At 40.6% G+C, this 14,922-nt stretch overlaps 1 protein-coding gene across 2 annotated transcripts; it reads left to right on the plus strand.

Moving 5' to 3' along the window:
- The first annotated feature begins 10,708 nt into the window (after positions 1 to 10,708).
- LOC138775733 (uncharacterized) lies at positions 10,709 to 12,498 on the plus strand. Of its 2 annotated transcripts, XM_069956015.1 has the most exons (3): positions 10,709 to 10,993; positions 11,224 to 11,370; positions 11,512 to 12,498. In XM_069956015.1, the coding sequence occupies exons 2-3, from the start codon at positions 11,261 to 11,263 to the stop codon at positions 12,398 to 12,400; spliced, it is 999 nt and encodes a 332-aa protein (XP_069812116.1). In that variant the 5' UTR covers positions 10,709 to 10,993; positions 11,224 to 11,260; the 3' UTR covers positions 12,401 to 12,498. The 2 variants fall into 2 exon arrangements, with proteins under 2 accessions (XP_069812116.1, XP_069812120.1); XM_069956019.1 differs by lacking the exon at positions 10,709 to 10,993 and having other exon boundaries at positions 11,171 to 11,370.
- The last annotated feature ends 2,424 nt before the right edge of the window (positions 12,499 to 14,922 follow it).

Consider the following 14,922-nt stretch of genomic DNA (forward strand, 5'->3'; position numbering starts at 1 on the left):
TCTGATTCTATATATTTTTTTTATATTAATCTACTTTTTACTTTTAGGCAGAGATAAAAACTATACCAAAAGATGACAACTTAAATGTCAAGCAGAAGGAAAAAATATATTTTTACCTTCATTAAAGGAGTTGTTCCACTATTAAAAAGGTTTTTTTCTGTCTTATTTAAAATATTACCCCGAGGCAGGGAATGGGGAAAAATAAATAAAAAATAAAAAGTTATATGCACCCTTTAATTTGCTATGGTAGTTACTGCAAAGTTCATCACAGTTACTGCAAAGATCATTATATGATGGTAAAAAAAATTATCCAGTCAAGTTATAGTAATATTTACTTACACCCAGCACTACCTGGTGATGAAAGTAAATAGCAATGTGCACATCCAGCTAATAAGTCTTATACAGTGCTCTAGGCTGCCATCTCTGTTAGTGTTAGGAATTGTCCAGAACAGTAGCAAATTCCCATAGAAAACCTCTTCTGCTTTGCACATTTCCCACACAGACGGAGGTGGCAGCAGAGAGTACCATGTCAGACTGAATAGAAAACACCAGTAAGGCATACAGCAGATGGTATGTATTGGAAGACTTGAAATTTTAAAATAGGAGTAATTTGCAAATCTGTATAATTTTCTGACACCAGTTGATTTAAAATGAGAGGGATTAGGCAATTTTAATTAAAACTGAAAGAGATCTCCACGAAATAACATTTCCAGCCATCAAGCAGCTATTTTTTCTTTGAGGGTGGCTTCACACGCACAGGATCTGCAGCAGATCCGCAGCAGATTTGATGGCCCAGATTGATTCGCTTTGAATCTTCAATTTTAAATCAGCGCCATCAAATCTGCTGGGGAACACTTGGTGGAGCCCCTTAGGATCAGGCATTCTTTTATCCATCTTTCTTTTACCCCTACCTTAAAGTGTACCTGTCGTTATAACTTTCAAAATGTAAATTACATTACATTACATTACATTACTTATTTATTTTTTAGTTATCATGCAGAATGCGGCACTTCATGTTTTATGACTTTTTTCCTAAAAAAAACAGGAAACAGTCAGAAAACAGGAAGTCCTGTGTATCCCAGGCCATCTGAGCACTCACAGAGAGAAGGCAATCATGTGATTGATGGACACATTGAGCCGTGTCTCTCTGTACTGGCCAAAATTACTATGTTAAGTCAGTTTTTTCAACCAGCACAAGTCAGAAAATCTGCCTTCTGGAGACTGGACCTGGATTTCTGGCAAGTACAGCTTTGTTTTACAGCATGATAAAAAATAATAATAATAATAATGAAAGTAAATTGCAAACTTGCTTTATATCACATCTACTGTTGATTTAGATTTTGAAAGGTTTTCAACAGGTACACTAAACACTTTATACTGCCATAAACTCTGCCATAATGGTCAATGAGCATCTATTATTCACGATTCTCTTATTCCTATGGTCAATGTAACTGGTATGTAGCATGTCTCTACAGGCTGATAAAAAGGGTTGGCCTACAAACATTTACTGTTCTATTTATACAGTAGACTTAGAGACACCTCTTTGGGGATTTCATCAGTTCAGACCCACAGCAATCATACATTTTATACCTATTCTGAGGCATATTAGTATTAACCCATTGAACTCCTTATACAGTATTTCTACTTCTGTTGGGTTACATCATAATCTTAGGTATCGATTGAAACTACTTTTCCAACCTCAAAACATCTTAGTTTATGCTTGACGCCGAATCAAAAAGAAACCAATATCAGTTGTGTATTGCCAACAGTACACCTGCCCTTTCAACAAGCTGTCTCTGAGGAAAACCATTGATTTATTAAGAACATGAAATTATTGAATGACAGATAATAGAGTGTCGGGTACAAGTATTTTCCCAAATGGGTAATTTAGCTACAGTTGTCATAGCAACTATGATGTTTGAAAGAGACAGTAACAAAAAACTATTTGCACAATATTTAGCTATAGCACTGCTTTTCTATTCTTCCTGTATATCCACACAGTTTTACCGTCAAACAGAAAGTAAATGTCATTAGTTCGATCAGTTGTACAAGTCAAGATCTAAATCCAAGACCTCAATGTCAATAGGTTGTTCCAGTATTAGTCAATGCTCATGTAATCCGAGCTCTCTTGGCAGGTTATATACGTTATCCAAAACATTGTTTGCTGTATCAAATAAATTAATAGAAGTGACAGCAGACAGTCCTGAGGGAAAGTGGGTTCCACTTCATGACACACAACTCATTAAACAAAAAATGAACCACGCTTACAAATCAACAGCTGCCTGTGCAAAGAAAAGGTTAGCTCTTTGTCAGTAAACACTATAGAGATTCAGATCAGGGTTTTCTGAAGAAGATTCCGTCTTTTGAAGCAATTACGCGAAAGTCCTAAATATTTATATATGCTCACTCTGGAAAAAAGTATGACAATGTTATAGAAAAAAGGAAATGGGTTTATTTGTAGGTTTATTGTATTTTGTAGACAATTTATAAGTAAAATGTTCAACTTTTTCAAAGATTTAAGAGAATGTTGAACTGTACGATATGTTAGGAGAGAACATAGTATTGCACACCACCACCACCAATAAAAAGAACATTAGGACATTTCACTGTAGAATATACTTTATTGCTACTGCACTTGTATGGTGCTCACCAAGTAGGTGGTCAGGGGGAGCAGGATAGTGCTAAGGAGGCATTCCTGCTTGCTGGTGTACATTATAGCAGAAATATACACCATGCCATATTCATTGTGGAATGTGCCTTTCAATGCATCCACAATGGCTGAGATAGGGAGACTTTAGTTAAGACTAGGATATGCATATGCCTGTCTTGATAAATCCCCTTCTATAAATGGTATAATGAAGTTTGTAGTAAACCCTGTTAAATGCTATGTAGACAAAAACATAAATAAATAATAACACCTTCCCACATAATATAAATTGTATGTAAATTAGAGATTTAAAATGAATCAATGCTTTTGCAATTAAATATACTGTTAATAAAAGAATATATATAAATAAATGTATATATTTATTTAAAGTGTATTTAATCGCAAAAGTATGTATTCGTTTTAATTAGGCTATTGAACAATGAAAATAACTTTATAAACGATAACTTTATTAGAACGAAAATGTACTTTATTAATTAAATATTAACTATTACAGGAAGCTGTATTAATGCCGGCAATACCTATTGCCGGTAATACAGCTCAATGTACTAATTAATACTTTAATTAAAACAGCAAATGTTTCTTCTAATGATGCTATTTTTTTTTTTATCACAATAGCAACATTAGAAGAAACATTTTGATTTATATGTCTGCTCAGCTGATTGGCTGAGCGGACATATAAAGAGCCGTTTCCATTTCACACTGAGCTCAGTGTGCTGGGGACCGGCGAAGAGAGAAAATAGAAGAAAGAAGATAGTTTTTTTAATTTCTTTACTATATAGCTATATAGACTTAGTAGTGGAAGCCATCTAATAGACTGAATCCATTACTAAGTCAGGGCTTAGTGTTAGCCGGTATAAAATGGCTAACACTACCCCCCCCCCCCATTATTACCCCAGTACCCAATGCCACCAGGGGTACTGGGAAGAGCCGGGTGCCAGTGGTCCTGGAGCATCAAAATTGGCGCTCCTGGACTGGGCAGTAGCAGGCTGGTAATATTAAGGCTGGGGAGGGCCTAAACAAATGGCCCTTCGTACCCTGGTGTTACTAGGCTGCTGTTGCTTGGTTTTTAACCCGGATGGTTATGAAAATAGAGGGAACCCTATGCGTTTTTTTTGTTTAATTATTTATTTATTAAAAAAAAATATATATATGTAGGGTTCCCCTTATTTTCATAACCAGCCGGGTTAAAAATCAAAGCAACAGCAGCCTAGTAACACCAGGTTGGGAAGGGCCATTTGTTTAGGCCCTCCCCAGCCTTAATATTACCAGCCTGTTGCCGCCCAGTCCAGGAGCGCCAATTTTTATGCTCCGGGACCACTGGCACCGAGCTCTTCCCAGTACCCCTGGTAGCATTGGGTACTGGGGTAATAATGGGGGGGATTAGTATTAGCCATTTTATACCGGCTAACACTAAGACCCTGACTTAGTAATGGATTCAGTCTATTAGACGGCTTTCACTACTAAGTCTATATAGCTATATAGTAAAGAAATTAAACAAACACCCCCACACCCCTTGTTGACCATTTTATAAAAAAAAAATCCCAACAACCGCTGGTTGTCGCCGTAGTCCACCGAATCCGACGTAATCCACAGGATACCGATATCTGAAAAACAAAAAGGGAGAAACACAAAAAAACACAAACAGGAGCACAACACCCAGCATTGTGAGCGGTGTTGTGCACCTTACAGTATGCAGCATCTTTACAGATCGATGCTTACAGTGTGGCACCTAAGGGGTTAAAGGAGGATGCATTGCATCCCCCTTAACACTTTGGGTGCCATAATGAACAATCTGGCCCCCAGGGGGTAAAGTAAGGGCCCTCACTTAACCCCTTGGGGGACAGACTGATGTCAGACTGCACCCATCCCAGCAAGGAAGGGGTTAAGTGACCCCCCTTCCTTGCTGGTATGGGTCCAGTGCAGGGGAGGGGGGGGTGAGAGCTTTTTACTCACCCTCCGATGTCTTCTATCTTCTATCTTCTCTCATCGCCGTTTCCCATCACACTGAGCTCAGTGTGACATGGACAGGCTTTTTATATGTCCGCTCAGCCAATCAGCTGAGCAGACATATAAATCAAAATGTTTCTTCTAATGTTGCTATTGTGATTAAAAAAAATAGCATCATTTGAAAAAACATTTGCTGTTTTAATTAAAGTAAAGTATTAATTAGTACATTGAGCTGTATTACCGGCAATAGCAATTGCTGGCATTAATACAGCTTCCTGTAATAGTTAATATTTAATTAATAAAGCACATTTTCGTTCTAATAAAGTTATTTTCATTGTTCAATAGCTTAATTAAAACGAATACATACTTTTGCAATTAAATATACTGTAAATAAATAAATATATATATACATTTATTTAAATATTTTTTTTATTAACACTATATTTAATTGCAAAAGCATTGATTCGTATTGAACAACAAAAATAACTTTTTTTAGAAAAAAACTTTGTTATATTAATTAAATATTAACTAGTACAGGGATCGGCATTATTGTTGGCAATTGCTATATGCCGGTAATACCGTGCCCTGTTAATACTGTTTCCCTGATGCATTCCAGAGATGTTTGCATCACTTTTCTAAAGATGTCTTGGACTTTGTGACCTCCAATTTGTCGAATCTTGATTTCCAGGTCCCAAGGATTTTTTTCCCATAGAGCATAATTGGATTCGATATTTGATCGAATAGTCGAATATCGGGAGCTTTTAGAATCGAATCCAATCGAATCGAATATTTCACTATTCACTCCTCTCTAATGTTAATGTGAGAAAAAACCTTTATGAGAAGAGCATTTTTTAGAGTACACGAGTCAAACACGTGGTCCTCCAGCTGTTGAAAAACTATACTTCCCTTCATGATAGGTATTGCAGTTTTGCAACAGCTAAGGGGCCATGAGTTTGACACCCTGCCTTAGACCATCTGGATAAGGATGATTCCCTCTCTTGCACCAGTGCTCCCTGTGTGAAGTGCTAAAACAACAGTCTGTGTATGGTTCTGCACACATTCACTGGCCTCAGCAGTCACTTTTTCAATGTACTGCATGTGACCACAGAGACCAGCTAGTGGCTGAAGTGTTACATCATTGCAGCACTTCCAATGGTGGTCACCAAAGTAATAGTCACCAAAATTATTAAAAGGCTTGATCGTCGTAAAAATATTTACAAATGATCTATTTGCGAATGTTTTACTCGCATCTTGCCCATCTGTGCCTCTTGCGCCAGTGTGGCAGGGAGGGGGCGTTACGGTGGTGCGGCAGCATGCAGAGGGGGCGCGGCCTCTGCTTGCACTGCATTTATCATTTTCCGGTGCAAAAATGATAGTGAAACCTATGCCAGCTTTGAGCTTTCACTCTGAGGTTTCACTTTGTTCGCAACGGATGGGCTCCGTGCACATGGGATTTATACAGAGGCAATGCACCTCTACATAAATCCTCTAAGCTCTGGAGCTGCGGGGACATTTGTAAGCCCAGTGTAAAAAATGCTGGACTTAATAAATGTCCCCCAATGTCTATAGATAAGATAGCATTTTCTTATTGACTGGTAAAATGTCCATGCGGTAAGGCATATGTGGGGGGAAACTATCCAGTGCATCAGAGATAGAATATCAAAGCATAAATCCACAATTAGATGCAATAACACATTATTACCACTACCTTACCATTTTAAAGCAGCCAGACACAATGTATCGCAGTTGTGCTTCCAAGTGATCGAGAAGGTTAATGTGCCCCGGAGAGAGGAGGAGACCTAAAAAAATTGTTAAGCCTTCTGGGTGCATGCCCTTCAAACGCTGCTGACCTGAATAGAGAGAATGAATTATCCACACTTATGTAATATAAATTTAACCCCTTAAGGACAGAGCCTGAAATGGCCTTAAGGACAGAGACAAATTTTATGAATATGACCTGTGTCACTTTATTCATTAATAACTTCAGGATGCTTTTACCTATCCGGCTGATTCTGAGATTGTTTTCTCCTGACATATGGTACTTTACATTTCTGGTAAATTGGAGTCGATACTTATAAGGAATCTTTATGAAAAAATCCAAAATAACGTGAAATGCATTTTTCCAACTTTGAAACTTTTCTGCTTATACAGAAAAGGGTTATGCAACATAAGTTATATATCAAATAGCATTAGCAACATGTCTACTTTATGGTGGTAGCATTTATTAAACTATCTTTCATTTTTTTTTAGACAATGGAAAGCTTAAAACATTAGCAGCAAATTTCCAAATTTTCAGTAAAATTTCAAAATCAGATATTTTTAGGGACCTGTTCACGTTTAGGCTGGGTTCACACTACGTATATTTCAGTCAGTATTGTGGTCCTCATATTGCAACCAAAACCAGGAGTGGATTAAAAACACAGAAAGGCTCTGTCCATACAATGTTGAAATTGAGTGGATGAACGCCATATAACGGTAAACGGTTTTTTAAAAATGGTTTTAAAATAACGGCAAATATTTGCCATTAAATGGCGGCCATCCACTCAATTTGAACATTGTGTGAACAGATCCTTTCTGTGTTTTTAATCCACTCCTGGTTTTGGTTGCAATACTGACTGAAATATACTGACTGAAATATACGTAGTGTAAACGCAGCCTTACTAAAAGTGTATTTGAGGGGACTGTATGTTAGAAAGCCCCACAAAGCACCCCATTTCAAAAACTGCACCCCCCCCCAAACTCTGCAAAAGCACATCCATAAAGTTTATTAACCCTTTAGGAGAGTCACAGAAATAAAAGCTAAGTGTGTAAGAAATTTGAAAATCTTAATTTTATTTTATTTTATTGTAATCCAATATTTTTCATAATGATAAACCTATTACCAGAGAAATGCACCCCAATATTTATTGCCCCGTTTCTGCAGTTTATAGAAATATCTCATATGTGGCCCTAATGCGCTATTTGACGCAAGATATAAAGGAGCGTCTAGTGAATTTCAATGCCTCCATTATACTTGGTTATTTTTGACTGTACCACTTCAGGTTGGCAGAGGCTCTGGGGTGCCAAAACACTGGAAACCCCCCATAAGTGACCCCATTCTGGAAACTACACCCCCGGAGGAATGTAACAAGGGGTGCAGTGAGCATCTGGACCCCACAGGTGCTTCACAGATTTTCAGAACAATGTGGTGTAAAAAAGGAAAAATTCTACTTTTTACACTAAAATGTTGTTCTAGCCTTCAATTTTTCATGTTTACAAGGGGATAAAAGAAAAAAAAAACACCAAACGTGTAGCGCAGTTTCTCCTGAGTACGGAAATACATCACATGTGGACATAAAGTGCCAAGCGGGCGCAGGACGAGCCTCCAAAGGGAAGGAGTGCCAATTGGCTTTTGGAAGCTGGATTTTCCTGGAATGGATTTCATTTACAGAGCCCTCGTGTTGCCAAAACACTGGAAACCCCCCACAAGTGACCCCATTCTAAAAACTAACCCCCTCAAGGAATATAACAAGGGGTGCAGTGAGCATATGGACCCCACTGGTGAACAATGTGGAACACAAATGTGGAACAATGTGACGTGAAAGGGAAAATTTTCATTTTTTCACTTTCACGGTACAAATATGCCCGTCACCAAGGGGTCCATATCCTCACTGCACCCCTTGTTCCTTGTTCCTTGAGGGGTGTAGTTTCCATAATGGGGTCACTTGTGAAGGGTTTCCAGTGTTCCTTGTTCCTTGAGGGGTGTAGTTTCCATAATGGGGTCACTTGTGGAGGGTTTCCAGTGTTTTGGCAGCACGAGGGCTCTGTAAATGCGACATGGCGTTCATCATCCATTCTGGCCAAATCCAGCCTCCAAAATCCAAATGGCGCTCCTTCCCTTCAGAGGCTTGCCCTGCGCCCACATGGCGCTTTATGTCCACATTTGGGGTATTTATGGACTTGGGGGAAATTGCTCTACACATTTTGTGTGTTTTTTTTCTCTTTTAACCCCTTGTAAAAATGAAAAAAATAGGGCTAAACCAACATTATAGTGTAAAAAATGTAATATTTCATTTTCACGCCACATTGTTCCACATTTGTGCCCGTCACCAGTGGGGTCCATATGTTCACTACACCCCTTGTTACATTCCCTGAGGGGTTTATTTTCCATAATGGGTTCACTTGTGGGTAAGTTCAACTGTCTTGGCAACACAGAGGCCTTTTAAACACAACATGGCCCTCAAAATCCATTTCAGCCAAATTCAGCCTCCAAAAATGGCGCTCCTTTCCTTTGGAGGCTTACCCTATACCCGCCTGGCACTTTATGTCCACATGTGGGGTATTTTCGTACTCAGTGGAAATTGCTCTACACATTGTGTTTTTTTTATCTTTTAACCGCTTGTGAAAATGAAAAAATTAAGACAAGATCAATGATTTAGAGTAAAAATTATAAATTTTTTACACTAAATGTTGATTTTGTTTCCATTTCCACAAGGGGTTAAAAAAGAAAATGAACCCAAAACGTGTAGCGTAATTTCCCCTGAGTACGAAAATATCCCACATGTGGACATAATGTGCCATATGGGCACAGGGCAAGCCACCAAAGGGACAGAACGCCATTTAGAGGCTGGAATGGAGGATGGAGGCCATGTCGCAATTACAAAGCTCCTGTGCTGCCAGGACAGTAGAAACCCCCACAAGTGACCCCATTCTGGAAGCTACACACCATAAGAAATCTAACAAGGGGTGCAGTGAGGATGTGGACCCCACTGGTGACGGGCACATATGTAGAACATGTGCCGTGAAAATAAATTTTTTATTTTTTTTTCATTTTCACGGCACAAATGTGCCCGTCACCAGGGGGCCATATCCCTTCTGCCTCCCTTGTTAGATTCCTTATGGGGTTTAGTTTCCAGAATGGGGTCACTTGTGGGGGGTTCCCACTGTCCTGGCCACACAGAGGCTTTGTAATTGCAACATGGCATCCTCTAATGGGAATGGCGGCCATACCTATTTAGCTGGGGAAAAGGGACCCAGTCCGCTCCATGGCTGCTAAATATTAGGGCTTTATTACTGCTTCTGATATTTTCGGATCGTGCCGCAAGCTACAGTAGCTCGGGCAGCGAGGGACCGGAAGAAGGGGTGCTGGTATAAAAGTTATTCCCGTAAAGGTGGTAACCTTTATCCAGCAGTGGGAAGATCAGTTACTGAACGATCTTCCCACTAACTTCGAGGAATGGGGGGGGTTGATCTGGGGGCTGGATTCGGGTGTCCCTTCCTTCATACGCTCTAAGGGTATGTGCACACTGTGGAATGGCGAAGGATAACCCTTTGTGCATTCCGCAGCTGGCACCCACCGGCGGACTGATGCAGGCGCGCGTCTCCGCTCGTGTCACATTCCATTCTATGCACGGGCGCATTCCGCCCTCTGTCCAAAGAATGAACGTGTTCATTCTTTGGATGGACGACGGAATCCACCCGTGCATAGAATGGAGTCCATGACACGGGTGGAGACGCGCGCCTGCATCAGTCCGCCGGCGGGTGCCAGCTGCGTAATGCACAAAGGGTTTTCCTTCTCCATTCCGCAGTGTGCACGAACCCTAAGGCCGGTTTCACACGTAGTAACAGTGCGGGCGTTAAAATTTCTGTCCCGTACATCTCCGGGTGGTCTGGCGGCTGTATTTGAAAACCACTTACGGTCTTATCGTAAGAGTCCGGCCGTAGTGTCATGATGTGTCTTGGCTTGTTTGGCCCCGCTCAAAAGCATGTATTTGATTCATGAATCTGCCCCCGGGCCAAATAAGCACACCCACATCCCTATAAAATCTCCGCCCACTCGCGAAGTACGCCCATATGCTTGTAGTGTTTTGAATGCCAAAAAAATAAAAAAAAAGATGTCTGATGGCGCTAATAATGCGCCCTATGGGCCAGCCCGGCGTATGAGGCTGCGCCGCAAGCACCAGCTCGTGGTGCTTTCGATCCTGTGGAAGATGCGTAATTATTACCAGCGTTTGTGTGTAAGTCTCTATATATTTTTTTTTTTTTTTTTTTTTTTTTTTTTTTTTTTTTTTTTAAAGCTTTATGTAACTTATTTCAAACTAGCCTTACAAACTGTTTAGGCTTATAATCCGTAAAACATTGATTTAAATGTATTGTTTATGCAAGCTCCCTTAAGTACTGTTGACCAAAGGTCCTTAAATGCAACTGTGTAATAATTTTGTGACTAATTGAGATGTCTTAAAAATAATAAATTTAATTTTTTAAAAATTCTTCTCAGAGGCAAAAAGACGCAGAGCAGCGCCGTCTGCAGGAGGTGGGACGGCGATATTGGGTCCACCCCATCAATGTTCGGAGGGAGACCCGGGGCCACATTGGTTGCCTGTATGATGATTTGCGACGGTATGTCGATTTGAATACATCAAAGTCGTCAAATCTTTGAATGTAATATTGCAAATGTAAAGGTTACTGTCCACAAATGTTTACCCCAAAGTCCATAATTTTATTATGTTTTTTGTTTATCCTTACAACGTTTGATGTTAATTTCAACATTTGTAAACCGTATGACATCTTCCTATGATGTGTGTTTGTGTGTAATATTAGTGATCAATATTTTTCTTAATTTGTTGCAGACATCCTGACAAGTTCCAGGACTTCGTGCGCCTGCCTATGGAGGCCTTTGATAATTTACTTTCCATTTTGACCCCACATCTCCAGAGACAGGACACCTACATGCGGAAATCCATCCCTCCTGTGGGACGTCTGCTCATAACGTTAAGGTGAAGATGCTTTATTTTAATGCGAACTATTTGTTCATGTAATTGTAGTGAAATCTAATATAGTGTTAAAATATGTAATAATTTAATATGTAGCTGAATGTGAAATAGAATCATAAAATACTATTTTTCATTTTTTCACAGATTCTTGGCGACAGGGGAGAGTTATGTATCGTTGCACCTCCAATTCAGGGTTGGTACGTCCACCATCTCTGGAATTGTGAGGTGCACGTGCGCCGTGATCTGGGAGCATTTGCAGCCCATCGTGATGCCCAGTCCGACCCGGGAGATTTGGTTGCAGTCAGCAGCAGGCTTTCAGTCTGTGGCCAATTTCCCCAACTGTATAGGGGCGGTTGATGGTAAGCACATACGTGTGAAGCAACCACCGCGATCAGGATCACAGTATTTCAATTATAAGAAATTTTTTTCTGTGGTCCTGATCGCGGTTGTTGATTCCACGTATCGTTTCCTTGCCATCGACGTCGGCTCCTATGGCAGTACTGGGGACTCCCGGGCGCTACTGAGATCAGAGTTTGGGCGGCGCATACTCTTAGATCACGTGACTCTACCTCCTCCCACTCCTCTTCCGGGTACCACGCATCCCGCTCCATTCGTCATGGTAGGGGATCAAGCCTTCCCTTTACTCAACAACCTGCTGCGCCCTTACCCACGGAGAGGGCTGGATGAACGGGGGAGACTATTTAACCGGAGGCTGAGCCGGGCACGTAACTTCGTGGAGTGCGCCTTCGGGATCATGACTAGTCAGTGGAGAGTGTTTACCACTGCCCTGCAGTTGAAATTGGCCACAGTTGACATGGTCATTAAAGCTGCCTGTGTTCTCCACAACTACCTTCGGGACTATGCTCCCACCCCGGAGGTGAACGTGGAGACACTGCCAGCTTTTAGTGCCCCTATCAACTATGGCCAAGGGAGACAACTCAACCGCGGGATAGTGGTCAGGAACCTCTTTGCTGACTACTTCATGACTCCTGAAGGCGCCGTGCCCGTGCCCCTTTCACAGCCTCCCTTATGAGCCACGGCCACAGGACTGATGTTTTCCCGCATGTATGTCACCTGTCTCTGGGATGTGTGTTTTTTTATTTTCTTTTGTTGTTTGAACCCCATGTATTGGTTGATATTTAATTTTCATTCTCTTTTTACTAAAACAAAAAATATATTTTCTTATTCGACTAAACAATGTGTCTGCCTTTTCAATGTATGTAAAACATGTTGTGTGTTCCCACATAGTAGTGTTCGAAAATACACATTACCTCACTCGATATACTACTGGCCAGTAATTATCGAGCATGGTCACATCATGCTAATGTTAATTGTATAGTCCTTTGAACCTAGTGTGCTGAAAGATTGATGTGATCAAAACATGTGCATTTCCTATGGAGTGACCAGCAGGGTGCGCACTATATGTCTAACTTTCTAGTGTGGGATATGTAACAGGATCTGATATCTTCTAGTGCCACAGTCCATCTCACTTCTTAACAATCACTATTAACACACCACATATATCCCTCCACACATCACCCAGGTGCGCCAGCTGGATGTGGTCTACTTAGGTTGCGGTTCAAAAATATTATTTTATCATCCATTTTTTTTCTGTAAAACACAGAAGAGTGTATTCAAAGATTAGAAATCTCGCTCTTTACTTGATCACCTGTTCCTTGTCTACAGTCATCTCCTGGATTTCTTATCCAAAATCCATCACATCAATCTGCCAGTGTAAACGCTACATTATGTAGTTTATTGTGTGTACGTTTATATATCCTCCACTTTGTACATAATGACCACATGCTGGATGTCCTGCAGGAGGAGATTTCTACTACCATCGGACATAGAGCTCTATGTGGAAATGATAGTGTCATGATAATAACATTAATGTCCCAAAATATGTTAGTGCTCATCACAAGCCTCTCCTGCTCTGCCCACTTCCTGCCTTGGCCACAGATGTCAGCATAGAGCAGGCTCAGACCTCAAAAAGAAGGAATCGCAGCATTCACTACATCTTCGCTAGTGGCTTCACAATACGTGTATTTCACTCAGTATAGCTAACAAAAACAGCAGTGGATTCTAAACACCCAAAGGATCTCGACACAATGTTGTAATGTTGTGGATGTGCGCCATTAAAACACTAAATAAGGAAATTTCCTAATAACATCCATTCTTAGAAAAAAACTTAGCAATATTTCACTTTAAATGGCGCACAGCCACTCTATTTCTACATTGTGTGAACACAGCCTTTGTGTTTTTAAGCCACTACTGGTTTTGTTAACAATACTGACCAAAATATACTGACTCAAATACACGTATTGTGAACCTACTACGAACATGTAGTGAATGTTGCGATTCCTTGTTTGTCATGTATGACAGTGCTCTCTGCTGCCATCTGTGGCCAAGGCAGGAAGTGGCCACAGCAGGAGAGTGTTGGCCTGATAAATGAAATACTTAACTACATTATAATATTTCCTATCATGACACATTCATTTTAACACATACAGCAATGTCTCACATATGATTAGAAATATTCTCCTGAAGGACATCCAGCATGTGTTCATTTTCTACTAACGTAAAGCATACAACAAAATTTTATAAGACACAATAGCAACATTCAATACAGCTTTCTATGCAAACAAAGTCCACTAAGTATTTTGAAGCGTATTTCGTAGTTCCTTAGTGGCAGTCAATAATCATTTGTTTTTTTAACCCTTAAACACTAAAACATAAACAAGTAAAAAATAAGATTTCGGGAAACAACAAGATATGTCGCAATGGATTTATTACATGTCAAAAAATAAAACATTCACATGATAGTGTGTGTGGGTGGATGTGGGCGAGGGTGTGTGGAGACTACTTTGGACCATGTTGACAGAAGTTAGAATAGTGTGCAGAGGCAATAGTGTGGGCAATATGTGAAGGACACAGCCAGCCTGACTGTATTCTGGCACCACAAAAATAAAAGGGACATCCCAATCCCCCCAAGCTGTTATTGTCATCCCTAGCTAATGTGATGCCAGACCTTCTAAACAGTGTGTTATTGATGTGGTCCTGGTGCACACAAATGTTAGGAAATTATTAATGCTAGTAAGGCGCGGTTGGCACTAAGGCCCTACAGTGTAGCAGACAAGGGGTGGTGTTGGTGTAGCTGAGGAGAGGGAGTGCGGAACAAACACAAATGTTGTTGGACGGTCAAGGCACATGTCACTCTCTCTCGCCAGGCTCCACAGGACCCTCTTGACATCTTGGTGGTGGAGTCCTGGCCAACCCCTCTGCCAGATTAGGTTCTTCATTCTCTTCATCCGATGAGGCCTCTGCTGGTTGCTGAACTACTTGTGGTCTGAGGAGAAAACAACACTGGTCACTATCTAAGATGGCACTTTTGTTTAAGGACATATTTAGCCAGATAACTAAAATGGAGGCATCCAATGCAGGATTACACTCTGCCTGCTTTCACACTATTTTCTATGTACGAGGTGCCACACTAGAACTTTTTACAATATATTCACACACTGTTGACCCAAAATGTGGGTCTTCACAAGGCCACCC

The sequence above is a fragment of the Dendropsophus ebraccatus genome, chromosome 1 (assembly GCF_027789765.1).
Source record: "Dendropsophus ebraccatus isolate aDenEbr1 chromosome 1, aDenEbr1.pat, whole genome shotgun sequence".
Taxonomy (NCBI): Eukaryota; Metazoa; Chordata; class Amphibia; order Anura; family Hylidae; genus Dendropsophus; species Dendropsophus ebraccatus.